We start from the raw sequence: 21,251 nt of genomic DNA on the forward strand, positions 1-21,251 counted from the left end.
CTTCTGGATGCTTACTAAGGGTTTACTACACAACATGCTGTGGGACATAAACTGTGGAATTCAAGTTAAACAAACAAAACATTTCCTATTACTCCCTTAAATTTATCATTTTGGAATATTCTCCTATTTTTGTCTAGACTTTGATTATTCCTTTCTTACATAGGTTTGTCCAAATTATGTCATGGCTGAGTCCCAGCAGTTGAAACCCCGTTACATTTCATGTTATGAAGTCAGTCTGAACAAAAGTGTTGGCCCTTCTAGTTTTGACTGCTGAATTTCATCACCACTACAATTCTTCTCAAATATTAGCATTCTTATTTTGGCACCTCCACAAACATTGATGCTCGCTGGATGGAGAATATATTGCATGGATGGTAGTAAAAGTGCTTTTCTTTCACATTTCCCCGTTCACCTTATTAGCACTAACTCAGGTTCACATTTGACATTTTAGTTGCAGTTATCTTTTACAAAAAATCTGCTGGTCTCTTCACTAAAGGGGGTAGGGGGGAGAAAACCCTCCTCCTTGGCCTTTCTGTACTGAAATATTTATCACTTACAGGATAACTACATTTGTGAGAGACAGAAAGTGGATATAGCATGTAAACAGCATTTCCAAGTAAACAAATAGATCATTTATATTCTGTAATATTGCCTGTATGATAGGATACATACAATAATGTTTTCTGTCCACAGCATTATAGAAATTAGAGATACAAAAGCCATCTAATCTTTCCCCCTTGTTGTTTCAGCAGTATTCTCTACTCCCCCCCCCCCCAATATTCTGTGTTGCTTTTCCAGTTATAAAACTTAAGTAATGGCATTTCCACCACTTTCCACCATTTCACCACCAAAGAGCGAGAGAGCATGTTGTCTGTCTAATTTGTTTAATTATGGCCGAGACAGACTCATTAGAATGCTTTGACTATCTTTCCCCCGCTGTCCCAGTCAGATCTGTTGTTTTCTCAGCTCGGTGTCTCACCCCACCCAGACAAAAATAGTTACTGCTGTGCTTGTTTCTGGCTGTCAGACATCAGCTGTCTGAGTTGGCATGGAAGGGAGACTCTGTATAGATAAATCACTTTAACTGGCTCTAGTCAGCTGGCGAAAAAGATAGGTAAATCTGACATTGCAAATACCATTAATGTAGTACTTTGGGTCTACCTAGAGTTAGAGTTTACAGTGGCCTAGCTAGCTGATGGCTCCTATACCTGAAAAGCACTATATGTTGCAACATTGGCTCCATGCTACTATTTATTGGGAAATTTCAGGGAACAAGGAAATAAGGTCTGACAAAGGGCACACTTGTTAGAACATGAATGTACCAATCTCTTTTAAAGTTCAGCAAAGGGTACATATGAATCTGATTTATGCATAATTTCTGTACTGTAATGCCATGACTAATATTAATTCCACCAGTTTGCACTATTAATTAATGTATTTAGGAATGTTGTACAGGATGTGTCAAATCATCTCTCTGAAGTTATCAATTTGAGCCATGAATGTGATTTGATAAATACCTAGATGGTACTAAACCACCTTGTACTGTAAAAGACATCACTGGAACACTGCATCATTTTTCAAAACTAATTGGGACACCTACTAAAATTATAAAAATAATGGGATCAGATTAAAGTCATAACACCTTTTTTAATGAAGTATAAAAGACGTGTGATCTCTTATCATTGCTAACCTAATTAAAAAGAATGAAAATGCCAATAGCTATAGAGAAATTCTGAGTGTTTTCCTTAGGAAAACTGTAGAACATAATTCATAGTCCAAATCAAATGCAGTATCTTCATGCAGTAAGAAGACCAAAAAAATAAAAAAAATAAAAAAAAAATTCCACCATGGCTAAATAGCACAGTAAAAGAAGCATTTAGAGGCAAAAAGGCATCCTTTAAAAATTGGAAGTCAAATCCTACTGAGGCAAATGGAAAGGAGCATACTCTCTGGAAAGTCAAGTGTGAAAGTATAAGAAGGCAAGCCAAGAAAGAATTTTGAAGAACAATTAGCTAAGGACACACAAACTAACAACGCATTGTTTTTTTCAATGCATCGGAAGCAGGAAGCCTACCAAAAAGACATTAGGGTGATTGGATGATAGAAGTGCTAAAGGAGTATTCAAGGAAGACAAGGCCATTGTGGAGAAGCTAAATTAATTATTTGCATAGGTCTTCACTGCAGAGGATGTGAGGAAGATTCACACACCAACCATTTTTAGGTAACAAGTTTGAGGAACAGTCGCAGATTGAGGTGTCAGTAGAGGAGGTTTTGGAACAAATTGATAAATTAAACAGTAGTAAATCTCTAGGACCAGATAGTGTTCACCCAGGAGTTCTGAAGGAACTCAAATATGAATTGCAGAACTGCTAACTGTGGTGTGTAACCTATCACGTAAATCAGCTTGTGTACCAGATGACTGGATGGTAGGTAATGTATTGTCAATTTTTAAATTTTAAATTTAAAGGAGATCCTGGCAATTACAGGCCAATAAGCCTAACTTCAGTACCGGGCAAATTGGTTGAAACTATAGTTATGAACAGAATTATCAGACATGTAGATCAGTGGTTTTCAAACTTTTTTCAGTTGTGAACCTCTAAAAAATTTAAAATGGAGGTGTGGACCCCTTTGGAAATTCAACCTGTGGTCTATTGACTCGTACCATAGATGTCTTGGACTGAAAACTGACTGAACAGAATTCAGCTATAAATGTTGCACGTGCTCAGCACAGCATTTGACACGGCATGAGAAAGGACGCTAAACTGTGGGCTTCTATGGTTCTAAATGTTTGCTGCCTTTATCAAAATCAATTGGATTTAGGTATTTTTGCAAACTTTACCAGCATCGTTTGAGCAAGGAACCAAGGTGCTTTAAAACACTTAATTGTGGTAAATTAAATCAAAACAAACACTTCAACATTTCAGGTTTTTTTTCCTAAACTCATTTCAAATTCAGGACTGCTGTTAACATAAATTACTAAACAAAATTGAACAGGAGTGTTTGTGGCACCTTAAAGACTAACACATTTATCTGAGCATAAGTTAGTCTCTAAGGTGCCACAAGTACTCCTGTTCTTTTTGCGGATACAGACTAACATGGCTGCTACTCTGAAACCTATACAAAATTGGTGTTTCTGAAATATGGATTTGTGCTGGAAATGGCCCAACTTGATTATCATACACATTGTAAGGAGAGTGATCACTTTAGATAAGCTATTACCAGCAGGAGAGTGGGGTGGGAGGAGGTATTGTTTCATGGTCTCTGTGTATATAATGTCTTCTGCAGTTTCCACAGTATGCATCCGATGAAGTGAGCTGTAGCTCACGAAAGCTTATGCTCAAATAAATTGGTTAGTCTCTAAGGTGCCACAAGTACTCCTTTTCTTTTTGCAAAGACAGACTAACACGGCTGCTACTCTGAAATCTGTCAAAAGAAATCTGTTTCTGGTCTATTTAATGTATTGCAGATTATGATTAGAGAATAGCAAGTGTATTCTGCTGTAGTATTTCACATTTCCTTTCCTCCGTGGTTCTACTGGGATGGTTGGTTTAAACTCCTAGTTATCTGCAGTGAGATTTATTCCTGGGAATAGGGTGTGTTGATTGGTGCTCCTTTTTTTGCTTGCTAACTGACTCTGTGGCAGCAAAGCAAAAATATTGTAAGGTTAAGTGTAAATAGTGGTTGTGTAGTGGTGGTTTTCTCTTGGAGTAGTTGAATTAAAAACAGTTTACGAAAAAGACTAAGCCAAAAACTTAAATCTGCAGGACCTCCCAACCAGATCATAATTTCAAAGTCAGTCAGTTTTGTTCATAAACTATTTGGCAGTCTTTCATGAAGACTTGTATAATCCTCATGAAACTACCAGTGCTAGCACAAAATCTGCTAACACTCCCTTGCCATGAAGCTGATGAAAAACACTTCAGATGTTTTTTATACACATGCACCCCCCCACCTCACTCCTGTCCTTCAGAAACAAGTAAGTGAGTAGAATTTTGCAGATAATAAATCACATCTTAAACATTTTGATGCCTTTGATAAACACATTATTGCTATAAACATGATATCGACTCCTACTTGGGTATTGTAGTCTGTTCAAAACTATCATTAAAATAAAATGTATTTTGCAGATGCAGACCCCAATTCTGCAAACACGCATGTGCTTAACCTTAAGGATGTCTCATTGGCTTCAGTGGTGCTACTCATGTGCTCAACTTTAAGCATGTTGCATGTTTGTAGAATCAGGGCTCGTTTGTGTAATATGAATCAGATTAGCAAGTAATCTGTTTAGAATTCAAACAATAGCATTATTACAGTTTTTAAATCTGGACTCCATTCGGTGGTAAAGTATATTTGCTTAGTCTGCCATTGTAAAGTCAAATATAAAAACCTTTGTCTGTATTGTTTTCCAGAATAAATTTTACATAGAAACCAAGCTTAACAGAGACTTAAAAGATGACCTTATAAAGCTGTTTACGGAACATGTTGCAGAAAAGCACATTTACAGCCTAATGCGTAAGTAAATTTATTGGACTTTTCTTAAAATGGGGGGCAATCAGATTCTGTCGCAATTCTGGGAAACTATAATATTTTCAAGTGTAGGTTTTAGGAGAAAAAGCAGAATAGGTAGGAATAAAATGGCAAAGAACTAGAGGATTTAAATACAGATTCCATAGAACAGTACTTAAAATAAGATTTAAAGATAAGGGAATGGGTGCCATACTGTGGGGTTTTTTTGAGTCTCCCAGTAAAAATGCAGTGTAATAAGGTTGGTTATTTATAAAGGTATAAATTTAGTAATGTTCTAGGACAGTGATTCCCAAACTTGTTCCGCCGCTTGTTCAGGGAAAGCCCCTGGCGGGCCGGGCCGGGCCGGTTTGTTTACCTGCTGCGTCCGCAGGTTCGGCTGATCGCGGCTCCCAGTGGCTCCGGTTCGCTGCTCCAGGCCAATGGGAGCTGCTGGAAGTGGCGGCCAGTACATCCCTCGGCCTGCGCCGCTTCCAACAGCTCCCATTGGCCTGGAGCAGCGAACCGCGGCCACTGGGAGCCGCGATCGGCTGAATCTGTGGTAAACAAACTGGCCCAGCCCGCCAGGAGCTTTCCCTGCACAGGCGGGGAACCACTGTTCTAGGAGGAAGAATGAGGCATATTAGTGCCAAAACAACAATTACGCTTTCACAAACATCATTTTGTGTAGATGTCACTGTCGTCGAAGTACTTCATGCTAAAGATGTCCATCTTACGATTATGAGGACATAATATTTTATTGTCCAGCTGCCTATGCTCTCTTCTAGTTTCAATATCAAAATGCTAAGTAAAATGTGACTGGTGTGGTGTGGTTGGAGGAATCAAGTGCCCAGGTGTTAGAGGGTGTACAGCAAGAGGAGAACCACATCTCCCTTCCCACCCCACCAATTAGGAAAAAGTTGGGGGATGGACAAAGTAGTGGCTAGTGTAGCCTTAGTGTACCCACATAAATCTCCAAGCACAGCCCCTCTTCCCACCAGATACAAATCAAGACATCCACCCACACAACACAATCAGCATATCAAATAACCTCAAACACACACAGTCCCTTATGTTAATACAGACCACTCATTTGCCACATGCACAAATCCACACAACTCTCCGGGCATAACATAACCAGCACACCCAGTATAACCAAACATCACTCTGAAGCATAAAATGTCTGAATCAGTATGTAGCATAGAAAGATTTACAAGCATGGTTGACCGTTCTTTTTGTTCAGAATATCACCGGGTTCAATGATCACTGGGATTCATGGTCTGTTACAATCCAGTTTTTAAGTTCTCAGCCTCTTTTGGCTCTCTTATCACGCATTACTTTACAAATTACACCCATACGACAGCATGGGCTTTCAGCTACTAGTGTGATTTAATTTAGTATGACCTTCTGTAAGGCAATAAGCTCTGTAGCACACTAGTTAACATTTTTAGAAAATAAATTTCTGATCTCTCTTGCCATGTAATTTTTCTGTGAATTATAATTGCAATATCAAAAGCAATATACAAATAACAGAAAAAAGAATTTACCAGGTAACACACGTGACTTTTTCCTTTGATTACCATAGGGTCTCTCTGTCTTTCTTCGCTACTGCTTTGTGATGAGTTGCAGAAATCAAATTAAAAGAAAATATTGGAAAAAGATAAAAAAAAAAAAAAAACTGCAGGAAGTAGAGAAACCTACTGTATGGCTTTGTGTGAGGTAGGGTTGCCAACCCTGAAGGATTGTCCTGGAGTCTCCAGGAATTAAGGGAAGCAGTGGGGGCAAAAGATCTATCTGGCTTTAAGATTAAACTTGATAAATTTATGGAGGAGATGGTATGATGGGATAACATGATTTTGGTAATTAAATATTCATGGTAAATAGGCCTAATGGCCTGTGATGGGATATTAGATGGGGTGGGATCTGAGTTACCCAGGAAAGAATTTTCTGTAGTATCTGGCTGGTGAATCTTGCCCATATGCTCAGGGTTTAGCTGATCGCCATATTTGGGGTCGGGAAGGAATTTTTCTCCAGGGCAGATTGGAAGAGGCCCTGGAGGTTTTTCGCCTTCCTCTGTAGCATGGGGCACGAGTCACTTGCTGGAGGATTCTGTGCTCCTTGAAGTCTTTAAACCACAATTTGAGGATTTCAATAGCTCAGACATAGGTGAGAGGTTTTTCGCAGGAGTGGGTGGGTGAAATTCTGTGGCCTGCATTGTGCAGGAGGTCAGACTAGATGATCATAATGGTCCCTTCTGACCTTTGTATCTATGAATTAAAGGTTAATCTTTAATTAAAGATTGTCATGTGATGAAATCTCCAGGAATACATCCAGCCAAAATTGGCAACCCTAGTGTGAGGTGCACTGTTAATGGACTGCATTTATTTAGTCTCACCATTCAGCTTATTAGAACTAGGCCATTTAACATCTTGTGTTATATTTTTAAACCTTTGACAAACTTCTTACTGTGATCTGACTTTCTTATATCCTGACTGTAGTAGTGGTTTTTTTTTTTTTTAAATCAAAGATTAAAAAGTGGTATCTTGACAAAATTTTAAACTTCCTACAGTATCCCTGGAAGTAACTGAGTACATGCATACAGTAGGGAAATTGAGAAACATCTTGCAGTAACCTTCGCAAATATTTTCCAGTCATTCTAAAATTTAATGCCAGAATAAATGAATTACCCCTTTATATTTTAAAGACTGTGTAACAAAAACAATATTATATCGTACCTCAGTGACTACCTACGGTTTGACTCAATATCTTTACATAAATTGCATTTTTTAATTTAAAAAAATAATTTGGATGTCAGATTACCTGCTACTACAGTTCAGCAAGACAATTCATGAGAATAAATGTTCAAAATAGGCATCTACTTAGGGAAATAAGGTAACTTTAATTTGAGGCCCTCTTGGAAGATTGAATTTTCTAATATATTTGAAAAAGTTTTGATAAGACGTTGAAGCTGTCATTTTTTTTAACATTTCTCTCCTCCCTCCCCCACCTCCCCAAACACACACGCACACGGCCAATCTATCAATATGAAAAATGCTTGGAGATTATATATTCTAAGCTCAACACAAAGGAATAACTTTTATTTTTACTTTTAAAATTTGTTCATCTTTTTAATGCATTTTTGTTGATGGTATCTTGTCATCCTATTGAAGGCTAAAAGTTGAAATTTCTATTTCAAATCCCATTCAAGAGGGGAAATGAGAGTAGTTTAAGTTTAATTGATTTGTAAAGTGCTCCTGCACAAAGGCACTGTTTAAAAAAAAAAAAAAAAAAAAAAAAGGGATAAATGGCGTGGAGCTTTCCGCCTTTAATATGCTGTAAAGGCAAAAGTCCCATTGACTGAGGCTTTGTCTACACTAGCACTGTCGTTGGTCAGGGGTATGAAAAAACATACCCCTGACAGTGGGCAGCTGGTGAACCGGCTGTTGGGGGAGGCTAACTCCCAGCCCATCCCCTTCTGACTGACGCCCCACCCATCATCCTTCCCTTCTGCCTCCCCTCCCCCACAGGAACCCAGAGCACCCCAGTGGCCCCACCGCAACAGCCCCAAGCACCCGCAGCTCCAGGCGGGCCCTCAAACCCAGCCTCGGAGCGCCCCCAGCCCCAGAGCTCCGGGTGGCATGGCTGCAGCCCCCTCATTCCTGAGCTCTGGGCGGCACACCAGCGACCCCAGCCCTAACCAACCTGGGCTATGGAAGAGCAGGAACTGGGAAGGAACTGCAGGAAGGGGTGGAGCGTGGGCAGGGTCACACCAGGCTGTTTGGGGAGGCACAGCCTCTCCCAGACTATGATACCCGCTGCCCATGCCCCTGACGGATATAAGTTTCACAGACAAAAGCGCTGGTGTGGACAGCGCTATGCTGACGTAGCTAACACCGCTTGTAGGGGTTGGTTTAATTATGCCTGCAGGAGAGCTCTCTCCTGCCGGCAAAGAGGGGCTATACAGGAGACCTTACAGCGCAATAGCAGTACAGTTCCACAGTGTAGACATAGCCTAAAATAGGGCCTGCTTCTGAACCCATATAGTTGGAGGTGAGAAGAGAATAATTAGAACTCTGATCTTACTTGGAATCCTCTAACACACCTAGGCAGTTGGGGGTGCAATGGGTTCTGAGTTAAAGCCTGTAGTTGAGCCAGGGGTTGAACTTGAGCTGCTAACTAGTGTTAAAAGCTGAATTGATGTGTCTTCGCTGCTATTTTGATCAGAGTTAAGAACACGCTTTTTATGTAGCGTAGGCATACCCTGAGTTGTTGTTTGTGGTGGGTCTGAATTGAGAGTCACTGAAGGAAAAAGGAAACACCTGCATATGGGACACAGTCTTTTGTGATCAGTGCAGGATGGGGCCTACACTCATCCTTGCTTTGCAGAAAAAGCATAAAATAAATGAGCTTTATGCAGATTTCTGGCCATGTTTTGCCTGTGCTCGTACCCGTTCAACCTGATTGTCTTCGCAAAAATACATGGGTATAACTGGTTGCAGACTTTGGCCCTTAGTGTGCTATTTCTGGACATAGTATCATAATTTTAAAAAATACTATATAGATGCGCACGCACAGCTGTGTACCTATGTATAGAAATAAGTATATGAAATCACACAAACAGAAATAATTGTCATGTCAGAGCTCTTTAAAGTAGAGCCACATAAACTGAGTGAATAGAACCATATTATTTTTCTTATGCGAGCTAAAGCTGGCTTCATTTGATAAGGCCGCTATATTAAATGATTAATGGAGCATTTACTAAATGCAAAACTACTTACCTGGGTATAACAAGGAGAGATGAAACATCTTATTTACACAAAGCTTTGGTAATATTGAGTGATGCAGATAATTTGTTCTCTTTTTATTTCATGAAAAAATCTTGTTTGTTGTTGATGGCATTTATGCATGAGATTATTATAAGTAACAAAATCCAGAAATGAGTAATAGTCACTAATCTAAACCACAATCACTTTCTTTATACTGTAAACCCAAATACAGGTCATTTGAAAGGCTTACTGTTGTCATTCTTTTCAAACGCACTAATAAACAAATCTCCAGTCCTTCACTTTACAATAAATTGAGATAGAAGATAGTCTTGTTCCTTCATGCGCTGTGTGAGTGATATGTCCCATTTGAAATGATAGGAATAAAATGTTTTCTGATAATAGAACACCTATTATCCCTCCCAGTTTGGTCACTGACATTTTAAAGTGGATTGTAGTTCAGGAAGCCAGGCTTTTCTACAGGTTTAGTTGGAAACCTCTCCAGACAGTCATGGCTTACAGCTATGCCTTGTGTCCAGAAGAATCTTTAAAAGTTATTACTTTGTTGGGTGACATCACTGTTGACTGATGGCATAATAGGTACCTGAAAATCTATGGTCCATTTGCAACTTCTTATATCTGCAAACATATCCAGCTGCCGCCTTCAGTGGCAAAAAAAGTTTTTTAAGTGACAATTGAGGGTTCTCATCTTTGATGTGAACAACTCCTTGGCACCTCCAGGAGGAGCTCACTGCAACCCTAAAGTAGAAAGCTCAGCTGTACTAATTTCAGTTGGTCTACTAAAGAACAAGCTAATAAGGAACAAACTGGATTTGGAAGAGTATCTAAGGCAAAATAATTCTGATTATTCTCAGTCTGGAGCAGTGCTGCTCACTAACTTGTTTGGCTGGGGTATGTTAGATTCTATTCTTGGGGCACCACCAAGAGCCTCTGTAAGTGTTGGCATCGTACACTGTCTTGCTGACTTTCACCATTCCTGTTTTCATGTGCATATTCTCCCCTTCCCTTCGTGTCTGTATCTGAGCTGAAGAATTTTCAGAGAGTTAATTGTATTTGGGGGAAACCTACCCTTGTAAAACATGTGATAATGCCTGCCATTTGGTGCAGTCTGGTGATTTCCAAAGACAAAAAGATTTCCCTTCAAACACATCATTTTGATCCAAAGATAAAGCACTCCCGTCTTGAGGAATCATTTAGCTGTAACTAGAGGAGGAGATCTGCTCCACCAGAGGAAAGAAATTAATTTCTTCCACATAGCTTCCCAGTTGCTACTTCCCTTTTCCGCGGGTGCGGGGGTCAGGGGGGATTGGACGGAGGCTGAATCTTCATGTTTTCCCTTCACTCACCTGTCCTCTTATATAAATGGATGAGAAAGGGAAACATCCAGCTGGCTGTTAATATAGGTGTGTGATAGAGTGTACCACTCATGCTGAGGAAGTACTATAAGGAAAGAGAAACGTTGTCTGCAATCACTCTTTTACTGATATAAAACTCTTTACTCAGATTTCAAACCAGAAGTGCAAGATCTGAATAAAGATGGACCCCAGAAACAGAGTCCCATTAAGAACCAGTGTCTAGGCATGAAAATACGTGCACAAAATTATACTAATTGTTTATAATATAGTTCAACACTGATTTTTATCTAGCCCCACACTTTTTTAGTCTGTGCTTTCCCAAGTCATAACATATACCTAGACAGTCATACGATTAGCTAATCAAAAGCTACTCATTTATTTGACAGATTTGTTATCTACAGGCTGACTCACTATAATAGCAAGCAGGCATTTGTTTTATGTAGTACTCAGGTTCAAGATTTAATTTACTTGAGTGCATTGAAAGTAAATATTTACCTGAAAAGACACATCTTGATCTTGATCAAAAGCCAAAGCCAATATTTCTGTCATTGGTTGTCACAAAAATAACTGTGGCATGGATTTGTGTGATTTACATTTTGAAGTCTGAGAGTCTGACATTTCGCTCTCAGGGGTCTGTGGTTCTTTTGCCCTGACACTGGAACCCCTCCCCATCTCCAAGAATTCTTACTTGTGAAACATTTAATTGATCCTATGATATATTTTAGTCAGAGTTGTCTTTTACATCGGACAGTGTTATTTCTTTTTCCCAGTCATGTTCCCCCAGACTCAGAAAGGGGTGGATTTAAAGCTGTTCACCTTTTCATGTTTAAAAAGGGCAGGAGTTCTTTCATAATCGCATATGAGAAAAGAGTTTGTTTTAAAAGGTCTCCTATGACGAACATAGGGGGAAAGTGCTTCAACTGTAAAAATTTCAAAGAGGAAGCAGAAAAATTGACCTAGAAGCTGAATAAGTTCAGCGATGGTTCTTTGCAAAAGAAATCCACTCAGATCATCCCTTCTTGCTTCTGATATGGAATTAAAAAGCATAAACGCCATATGAAAATACAGGAAAAACTAAGGTGGTTGGAGGCTGGTACATGTTGCAAGGAAAGGGGTTTTTCACTTTTTGATACCTCAGTTAATGGACAGGCAGGAAAGGGTGTGTTACTTGATTTGCACTCCAGCGAATTACTAACAGATGTGTAACTCTATACTGTCATCAGCCAGCTCATTAATGTGGGTGGAACAAAATGTACTGATTTGTTCTTAGTTTACTAAGAAAGAAGGCAGTAGAGTGACTCACTGTCTTACAGTGATATGTCCCATGCCCAGCTTTTATATATGGGAAGAGGGACTATGCAAAATACTCGGAGAAAACTGGACAGTACTTAATGTCAAGATCAATGCCTGAATGGGTTGCTATGGCAGAGAAGCTGGTATCTTCCCCCACCTCACCTTTTGGAACAGGCAGGCAGAACTCAAAATTAATCAGATGGAAGGATCTTGCTATCTTCCAGTGATGACCTCTCTTTTTTTCTCCAGTTTGACTCTTCCCTCTCAAGGGGTCAGCTACGGGAAAGCTACCTGCAGCTGCGCTGGCAAAGCAAACTAGAAAAAGGGCCTGAAAAGAATATCTACGTTTTTGGTTTCCAGGCTGCCAAGAGGGATGGGGAATGCACAACAGTCTCATGGGTGCCCCCATGTAAAGCCCTGCAAATCCATGGATATCCACTTTATATTCGGGGATATCCGCATCCATAGATGCAGATGCGGATGTCCACGAACCATTTTTGTGGATTGGACGTGGATATAAATTTTGTATCTGCGCAAGGCTATAAATATAGGATCTCAAAGGCGGGGAAGCAGCTGTCAGCCTATATTCCATCACTCTTTCTCCCTCCTCCCCCCATCTACTTACTTTACAGAAGCAGCTGCCTCCCTCTAAACTTCCGTGATACGGCAAAAATGAAGTCGGGAGAGGTTTCCTAGATAGCTTGGCTGCTTAAACCATGGTGATAGGCGCATGGGGGATTTTGCTGCCTCTCTTGATCTATCACCCCCCCCTTCTGTGTATGTTTGCGGGGAGAGAGAATATAGGCTGCTTCCCTGTCTTCCAGATCCCACTCTTCCCCCCCCCCCCCCGCCCCTGGCATACAGAGAAAGGGGAGGTAATAGGTCAAGAAGCAGTTGTCTACAGCTCATAACCTATGAGGCTGCTTTCCTGCCTTCTAGATCCTCATAGACTATGAGCTGCAGACAGTGGCTTCTTGATCTATTATCTCCCCTTTCTCTGTATGGGGGGTGATGGATATAGGATCTCAAAGGTGGGGAGGCAGCCTCATAGGCTTTGAGCTGCAGACTGCTGCTTCCCTGCCTTTGAGATCCTACAGTACACACACACGCGCACAGATGGTCCTCTGAGAGGCACTGTCAGCGTGCTGCTGCGGAGGCGGTGCGGATGCAGATAGAAATAAAAGATGAAGTGCAGGTCGCAGGTTGGACGCAAGTTGATTCTTGCTGATGCGGATCGGATGCGGATCCACATTTTTGTATCTGCACAGGGCACTACCCCCAAGCTTGCTTTACCTTTAAGATAGGGTTGGTACTGCTCCCACTTTCCTTTTCACTCCTACCTCAATGCGGAAATTAATCTCTTGTAAGAAAGGAACTATTTTTATTCTTCATTTAGATGACTTGGGCCCAGCAGCTGTGCTGTCTCAAAATCAGTACAGTTTGAGTTAATAATCCAGAAAAGCTTTCTTAGTGAGCTATTTTGTAGCTTTAAAGGCTGGTGCAATCTGCCTACCAAAAACAAGTGGTAAAAAATATTTGGCGAGTCAAGATGTAATAAGGTTTGGGGAGGAAAGCACAAATTCACTTCTGTTAATGAGAGGATTGATCTCCAGGTGAACTTGCTAATGAAATTCCTTTATAAAAAGGCGGGTGCAGTAATCAATAAACCAGCACAGAGATTACTGTTCACTTTCCTTGCCACGTATTGTGGATGCAGCTGGTTAAATCTTCAAATACTACATACTGTGGAACAGAATTATACCTCAGTTTGAAAAAGAAATGTTTTTATGGGAAAAAATCTAAACTAGTATGGAAATACTGTAGTCAGCAACTAAAATCATGTTTAAGTCTGAACATCTCCAAGCTATGGGTTAGTCATGCAAACAGTCCTAAGTTTCAGGACTAATTCCATTGACTTCAGTGCAAGTTAAGCACCACTAGTGGAAGTCTGCAGGTTGATTCATGAGCTGTCATCTCCTATGACAGTGGGGTCCCACCTGTGGTCCAGTGTCCATTTGTGCACCTCAAGTGTCTAAGCTGTGCCCTTAGGCAACTGTGTCCCTGAGGAAAAAAATTGTATTTTGTGTGTTCTATAAGCTGAACCCCATGATTTTTAAACAGTGTTTGAATCAGCCCTATCATTGCAGGGGGCCTGTAGGGGATAGCACTTCTCTAGCTGCCTCCCATTGTTTCCTCATCAGCCCCAGGATTAGCTCTAATGAGAGCTGGGAGCACTTTGAGCAGTTGCTATCCCTTTGTTAGCTTCTCTACTGGCTTCTTGCTGCATTGTAGGGGTTGAGGAATGAGGTGCATACTCACTTACCAAATTGTGAGAGCCCCAGGGAGAACACAGCAGTTTGACTCTGCCGTGTCTAAGGGAAGGAATGCCTGTTGATGGATGGCTCCCCTTTCTCCTCCATGCAGCCATGCAGGGTAGCCCAGGAGAGGGAGGGGAAAAAAGCTGAGAACAAGCAACCAATTATATCTCCCTTATTCTCTGCCCCAGCCCTATCACAGATGAAAGCAGCTTGGGGGGCTGTTCTGACTTGCACCTGGTGGAGTGTAATGTGATCCAGCCATGCATCCTCTCTCGTTCCCCCCCAACATGCCTTCTGTACCATGGTCAGAGAGCTGTAATAGCCAACATTGTTGGCTCTACATCTGTTAGAGACCCACCCATACAGCGTTTTGCTTGGATCAGATGTGCCTTAAGAAAAAGATGTTTTGTGTCTCTGGGCACTTTTTGTTTTCCATAATGTGAAAGCAAATATATAAAAGGTATGATGGGATGAACTCTGAAACAAATTTATAAACCAAAGATTTAGTATCTGACTAGGGTGACCAGACAGCAAGTGTGAAAAATCAGGACGGGGTAGGGCGTGCGGGGTGGGGTGGGTAATAGGAGCATATATAAGAAAAAGACCCAAAAATCAGGACTGTCCCTATAAAATCGGGACGTCTGGTCACCCTATATTCGACTCTGATTTTATTTTATGTGATCAGAGGCATCTAAGTAATTTGCAGCTTGAAGAATGTTTTATGCACCTGTTTAGGGAGCTTGCTTTCCTGACTTCTCTCTGATTGATAGGAACATAACATTTGGCGATACCATTTTTCTCTGTAATAATATTCTGTCTGTCCTCCCCCATTGTGTAAAATTGCCTGTGATGAGTGTTAGTACTGCTCAAGTATGTTTAAATATCTCTGGCTGTTGCAGCCTACGTGGGATATAAGATCAAACACTACTACAAAGCAAGATTGGCTATTGGGTTTCCTTTAATGAAGTCAGTGAATTATGTCCAAATGGTTTGAAGATACTGTCAGATGCCATGTATTCAGCTGCTCTTAGCTGTGAATGTTCTGGCTTTTGTTGAGTTCATGTTCATTTTAATGTTTAAATGTTTACCTTTGATGTGATTATTCTTTTTAAATAGTCTTCTCAAAAGTTTTAAGGAGGAACTGAAAAAGCCATTTAAAACTAAATCCAGTACACATATGTTGGTTCCATTTTAGATAGAATCATTTTACAATTGCACCTAAACGTCTGATGGCTAGGCTTGTGTTTTAGATGCATGATATATCTATAGCTTAATCTCTTCTAGATCATATTTAGATATTGCTATACATTGTAATAAAGTCTTGTTCCCTAGGTGACATCACTTTAGGCAGCTTTTCTGACTAGCCTAGGTACTGCTGCAGGGAAAATCTGTTGAGGAAAGGTTTCAAATGTCTCATTGAATGCAAGTCACTGTCCTTTCAAAACTTCCAGATTTAAAAGGACACTGTTCTTTTTAAAATCACACTTCTGTCAGAGACAAATTTACCTATAATAGTTACAAATAGCACTTTGGATTACTGTAATTGAAAGATTAAAGAAAGAGATTTCTCTTGTCAGTTTCCACTGTTTTATACAGGTCTTTTATACCACAGAAGAAGGAAGAACTTTAAGAAAAAAAAAAAAAAAAAAAGCAGTGGTTATAAGTATGGTGACTGCCATCTTGACCAATATTGGGTATTGAACTGGGGACGCTCTACAGCTAAAAACATATGTTTCTAAAGTGTGAGCTAAAGGGGCAGGACCGTGTGCTGTGGATCGGGCAGAGAGAGGAGTGTGTAACACATGCTGACCAGTGGCTTCTGGAAACATACAAACATGGCAGGAAGGGCTTGGGGCAGGTGTAGCTCTTTAACCAAATGAATTACAAGTAGTTCATGTTGTAGTTTATACAGGTACAACATTAATCAAATCCACCTCATGTTAAAAACTGATGCCGCATAATATGCTTAATAATAACAGTACCAAATCAACTATCCAAAGAAAAAATGCAGTTATTGATAGTGTCTCTCGGTTACATATTAAGCCAATAAGTGCATCAAGAATGAAAGATAAATATTCTCTCCTATTTAAAAAAAAAGAAAAAAAAAAAAAGTAAGTACTCTTGCTTATAGCTGATTTTTAAAAAAAACTTTTTGTTTCAGGGTGAGTGTTCATGTTTGGACTTCAAATCCAGAGCAGATATTGTTGCCAGGATGGTAAATGTCTTAAAACAGTTATTAGTGGAAATTCTTATGCTTAGCATAGCACTGTGAATGTTAACGCTAAAAATAAGTTGCATTTACTTCAGTTCTGTTGCGGAGTCATTTAAACACAGTTACTTGCCTGTTTTCCCTTACAAGTCCTATATGCTTAGCTGTAACAGGAGAAAGATAAAGTATTTCACATTTTTGCCACACATAACTTTATATCGTATATTGCACTTTAATTAAAAGGTTATACAGTACTTACATCTGTAAGAATACAGTTCTCACTCATTTGTCTCTCACTTGGTTTCCTCATTATGAACATCAGGTGACAGACAGAGCAGGAAAAAATAACTTTCTTTCTTTTAACTGCCAAAAATATATGCAGAGAACCTAAAGTATTTGATCAAGAAAATGGCTAATCAGGCTTCTCTTTTCATTTCAGCTTTACTTTTAGAAGCTCAGTCAACACCGTTTCAAATAACCCCTTCAACCATGGCAAATATTGTGAAAGGCCTGTATACACTTAGACCAGGTAAATATTCATTGCTTCCTTTTGGAATCTCCCATCATTCTATAGTGCCAAAACATTCCACAAACTGGAATATTATGTATCTTTAAAAAGGTAGTTTCATGATCTTATCTGTCAGCCAGTGTTCAGCTGTGTTGTGTAATGTCCCAGCAAAGCCTTTGTTATGAATGCAGTAGATCTATGTTGTGAACTGCAGGAGGACTAATTCTTGCATTGGGCTCCCACCTTCACTTAAATAGTTTAAAATAAGAGAGGGGAAACTGAAGCAAGAGCACTGTGCTTCTTTGTATTACTATAAGGGGATGAGGCTGCTCAATGGGACAATCATGACAGATATTCAAAAACAAGATAGATGAAACAGTGGGAATGATATGGCCTTTCCATCTATGATGCTGTGGTGATTACAGAAGTAATTTTGCTAAAACAAAGAAATAAATAATTCATTTATTTCATTGTAAAGTTTTATTTTGCCCTTGGGTAAAATGTATATAATGTGGGCTTCAAGTCCAACATTAGTTATCTCAACAAGCCTAGAAAAGTGTGGTGTGTGAGGGTATGTCTACACTGCGATAAGACCTTTGGCACTGTTGCAGATGGCCTGGGTCAGCTGTCTTGGGGCTGTGGCGGCGGGGCTATCAAATTGCAGTGTAGATGTTTCCATGAGTGGAGAGGGTCTCAGGGCCTGGGCTCCAGCCCAAGTGTCTAAACTGCAATTTTCAGCCCTGCAGCCTGGGCTCTGTGAGTCGTAAGTCAGCTACCCAGGCTCTGAGACTCGGTGCCAGAGGTTTTTTATGGGAGTGTAGACGTACTCTGAGATTTTTTCATGGCATTAGAAATTTAATATGAAATTGAGAAGGTACTGTAAAGTATAATTTGGAAACTGAAGTGAGCCCTGGTCAAGGGACAGTATTCCCAAGGAGTTTAACAGTACAGCAGCAGGTAATTAAAATAACCATTAGTCACTGGTATGTGTAGTTTGCCATGTGGTGAGCTCTGCAGTTGTTTATAAGACTTAATAGGCATATAATAAAATATGTAATTCTAACAATATTGTAATGAACGTGTATTCATATGCTTTAGTTAGTGACCAGGTATAGTCTCTGCTGTAAATCTCTACTGTCAACAGCATCTAACTGGCGATGAGGAGAGGAAATGTTTTGGGCATTCTGTGAAGTTCCCGGAATGAACATCGGTCATGCTCCTTTATTTTTCTGCTTCAAAAACACAAATACCAAAATGGGCCTGGTTTTCCTCTTACCTACAATGCCAGTTTTAGCTCCATGGAGTTATTCTATTGTTTTGTACTGGTGTAACTGCGAAGAGGATCGTATCCAGGTGCCATCACATCTTCTTTTCTATGGAATTGCCACTCAAAGAACCAGACATGACAAAGAGGAAGCTTTATGAAAACTTCAGTCTGGCGTGTATGAGGGCCAGTATTGTGGTGGTCAGACTATCTACAGAATTCACACAGTTAGCACTCTTCGCAGGCATGTCTTATTTTTATCAAACATTAAAAAATATAAGGAGGTAGGGGAAGGAAACTGGTGAGGACTTTAATCTTTACTCTCTTTTACTTTTCAGTGCTGGAGAAGGAAAATGTATTTAAAAAGAGCACAAAGCATGGTTTCATTCTAAGTTGAGCCGATCTGTAAGATTTTGATATTACTATCCTATTTTATATCCCAAAAGACAAGAGTATTGAAAACCTTACAAAGCCTGTCAACATTAAATGGAACTTGCCTTGCCTTTTTTCCTTCACAGACAAAGTTTAGTTTGGTTCAGTACTGTCATTTCCCTCTCAGATTTTCAGTATTCTTACTGTGTTCTAAAGGCTATTTAAATAAGATTGTTACCAGGTCATGAAAAATCACCTGGCTAGTGTTGAGTAGGAAGACCTAAGCCATTGATTTCTGCAGAATTTAAGCTTTCCCTTAAAAACGGTAACTAGCTGTCAGTTACCAGCTGCTCCAATGCCTGTGGAAGTCCTCTTGCAAGCCCCACCCTCAGTCCTCATATGACAGATTGCTCAAGCCATTCCATTATTTGACCAAAATAACTGACAACCAGACGGGACTGTACAAACCGTCCTCTCTCTGCACCATCCTAACATGAAGTGATTGGATTTTGTATTGCCAGACGTTTAAAAATCATGAGTTGTTGTCTCGGAGTCACCGGGCGATGCTCTGGAACTACTCCGTATAAAGCCAGTCAGGACTCTGGGGGAGCATGTCTCCTCTCTCTGAGCATACTGTTGCCAGGGGAAGACACCTACACAGCTTCGACCTTCCTTGATCTGACCTTGGAGCATTCAGCATCCCCTTCCATGCCGTGCGCTTCCTGCAGCGAGTCCGCCCGGGCGGGACTCCTGGGGAAGCCAGAGGGCCCTGCACCCCAACTTTGCAGTCAGATGTGACTCTCAGCCAGTGTAAAACAGAAGGTTTATTAGTCAACAGGAACACAGCATAGAACAGAACTTGTTAGCATGGAAATTAGTGACTTTCGGCCAAGTCCAAGTTGGGGAGTCCTGGGCCCGGAAGCCCTGGACTCCCCCTTTTCCAGTCTCCTCAAGCAGACTGCCAGCTTCCAGCAACCTGACCTCAGACACCCCCGTTGCTGCTGCTGCTGCTTGTCTTTGTCTCGCTTCTTGGGCAAAGAGTCATCTGGTCGTCACCTGGTTGCATCCCCTCCTGGGTTTCAGGTTATGAAGGGCACCGGTCATAGCATATGTGCAGGCAGCTGGAGCAGCCTCACCTGCCTCAGAGGTCTCAGCCATAGTCAGACACCCCTATTCTCACCACCGAGGTATTGGTGCAGCACGTGGGAAACTGAGGCACACACAGTATTCATGCAAAACAGTAAAACTCACATAGGCTCAACAGTAAGACTCACATCCAGCATAACAAGGGAAAATCCCCACTTCATCACAGTCATGTCCACAAAAAATAGATTTTAAAAAATGATAAATTTGAGGTTCTTTTTATTTGCCTTCTGGTGTTTGAGCTTTTGAGTTTAACATTTTCAATCCCGTCTTCACAATCTTGAGGGATAGAAAAATGAAAGCTGAGATTGTCCTGTAATTGCATGACTCCAGAAGTGTAGGCTTTAAGAAAAACACCAAACAGCACAAGACTTGCAATAAAATCATGAGTTGGCAGCACTATAATTATAACGTTGAATATCTTTTATTCTAAATTCTCAAGTCATATACCCGGTGAGCTGCATACCTATTAACTTTGAGTAGAAGTGCATAGTTGTCTGAGTAATCCTGCTGGATGCTTCATAAGTAAGCATTCAGAGACAGTTGTAATGTTTAGAGTGAGATAATTAGAGTTCACAGTGTCCACTCAGCCAATCTGTGAACAATGCTTATGCTATGGAAGAGAACAGAATGTCTTTGGTTAGCAATTAAGGAAAGAATATTGAGTTTGTGGTATACAACACATCAAATTCTTAAGCTCAATCTGTCAAACATTCACCTTGTCATGGCTTTAGTCAATAGCAACATAGTAAAATTAATTGAAAAGATGAAGATAAGGATACTAGATGAAGATAAGGATACTATATGAATGCTGTTCTAGCTGGACTGGAAGTGCTCTAAGTTTGTACCAAGAACAATTCCTCTGTATTGAAAGATGTTCCTTAGTAGAGTCAGTCCTTGGTGATTTAGATTCTACCGTGTTCAGAAGAGCAGGCCCCTGGGAGGCTGTGAGACTGCCCCAAAGGTGAGAAGCTGTTCCAGTTGTACACGATTGTTGATGCCACTCAGTCTCCACTGCTGGCACTGGAAATACAAAGGAAGGGAATATGAGCTTCAAGAGCTATCTCTTCTCCACGCTCTGTCTCCAAATGGTTCTCTGAGACTAGGTGATTGACAGAGTAATAGGAGAGGCTGGCAAAGGGAGGAGAAGAAGAGTAGTGCGATTGGAGAAACTTGCCATGCACTTAAGTACTCTGATCTGGGCTGAAGTCAGGGAGCAAAATGTGTCCAGCAGCTAAGTTCCCTGTAAGCTGTGCAGCAGCCTGTTTAGCGCTATGCATGTGCTTAGGGAACCTGCCCGGCCAGGCCCTGCCAGGGGAGGGGCGGCCCAAACCCAGCCCCGGCCTGGACCTGCTGCGGCCGAGGCACCCCTCCCCTAGCCCAGACCTGCCAGGGAAGGGGTGCCTATCCCGTGGCCCCAGCCCTGAAGCTGCTGTGCGGAGAGAGGCTCATCTCCCACCCCAGCCCAGGTGCTGTTGCGGGGAGAGAGAGCTGAGGGGGGG

At 40.8% G+C, this 21,251-nt stretch overlaps 1 protein-coding gene across 2 annotated transcripts in view; it reads left to right on the plus strand.

Annotated features, from left to right (window-relative positions):
- CACUL1 (CDK2 associated cullin domain 1) overlaps window positions 1-21,251 on the plus strand; it is an 81,012-nt gene that overhangs the window by 49,303 nt on the left and 10,458 nt on the right. Inside the window, exons 5-6 of one of the 2 annotated variants that reach the window (XM_077823047.1) lie at window positions 4,410-4,512; window positions 16,902-16,991. In XM_077823047.1, coding sequence (XP_077679173.1) covers window positions 4,410-4,512; window positions 16,902-16,991 — 193 coding nt within the window. The remainder of the gene's footprint in view (window positions 1-4,409; window positions 4,513-16,901; window positions 16,992-21,251) is intronic. The other variant, XM_077823048.1, reaches the window with a different exon arrangement.

Source organism: Eretmochelys imbricata, chromosome 7 (assembly GCF_965152235.1).
Source record: "Eretmochelys imbricata isolate rEreImb1 chromosome 7, rEreImb1.hap1, whole genome shotgun sequence".
Taxonomy (NCBI): domain Eukaryota; kingdom Metazoa; phylum Chordata; order Testudines; family Cheloniidae; genus Eretmochelys; species Eretmochelys imbricata.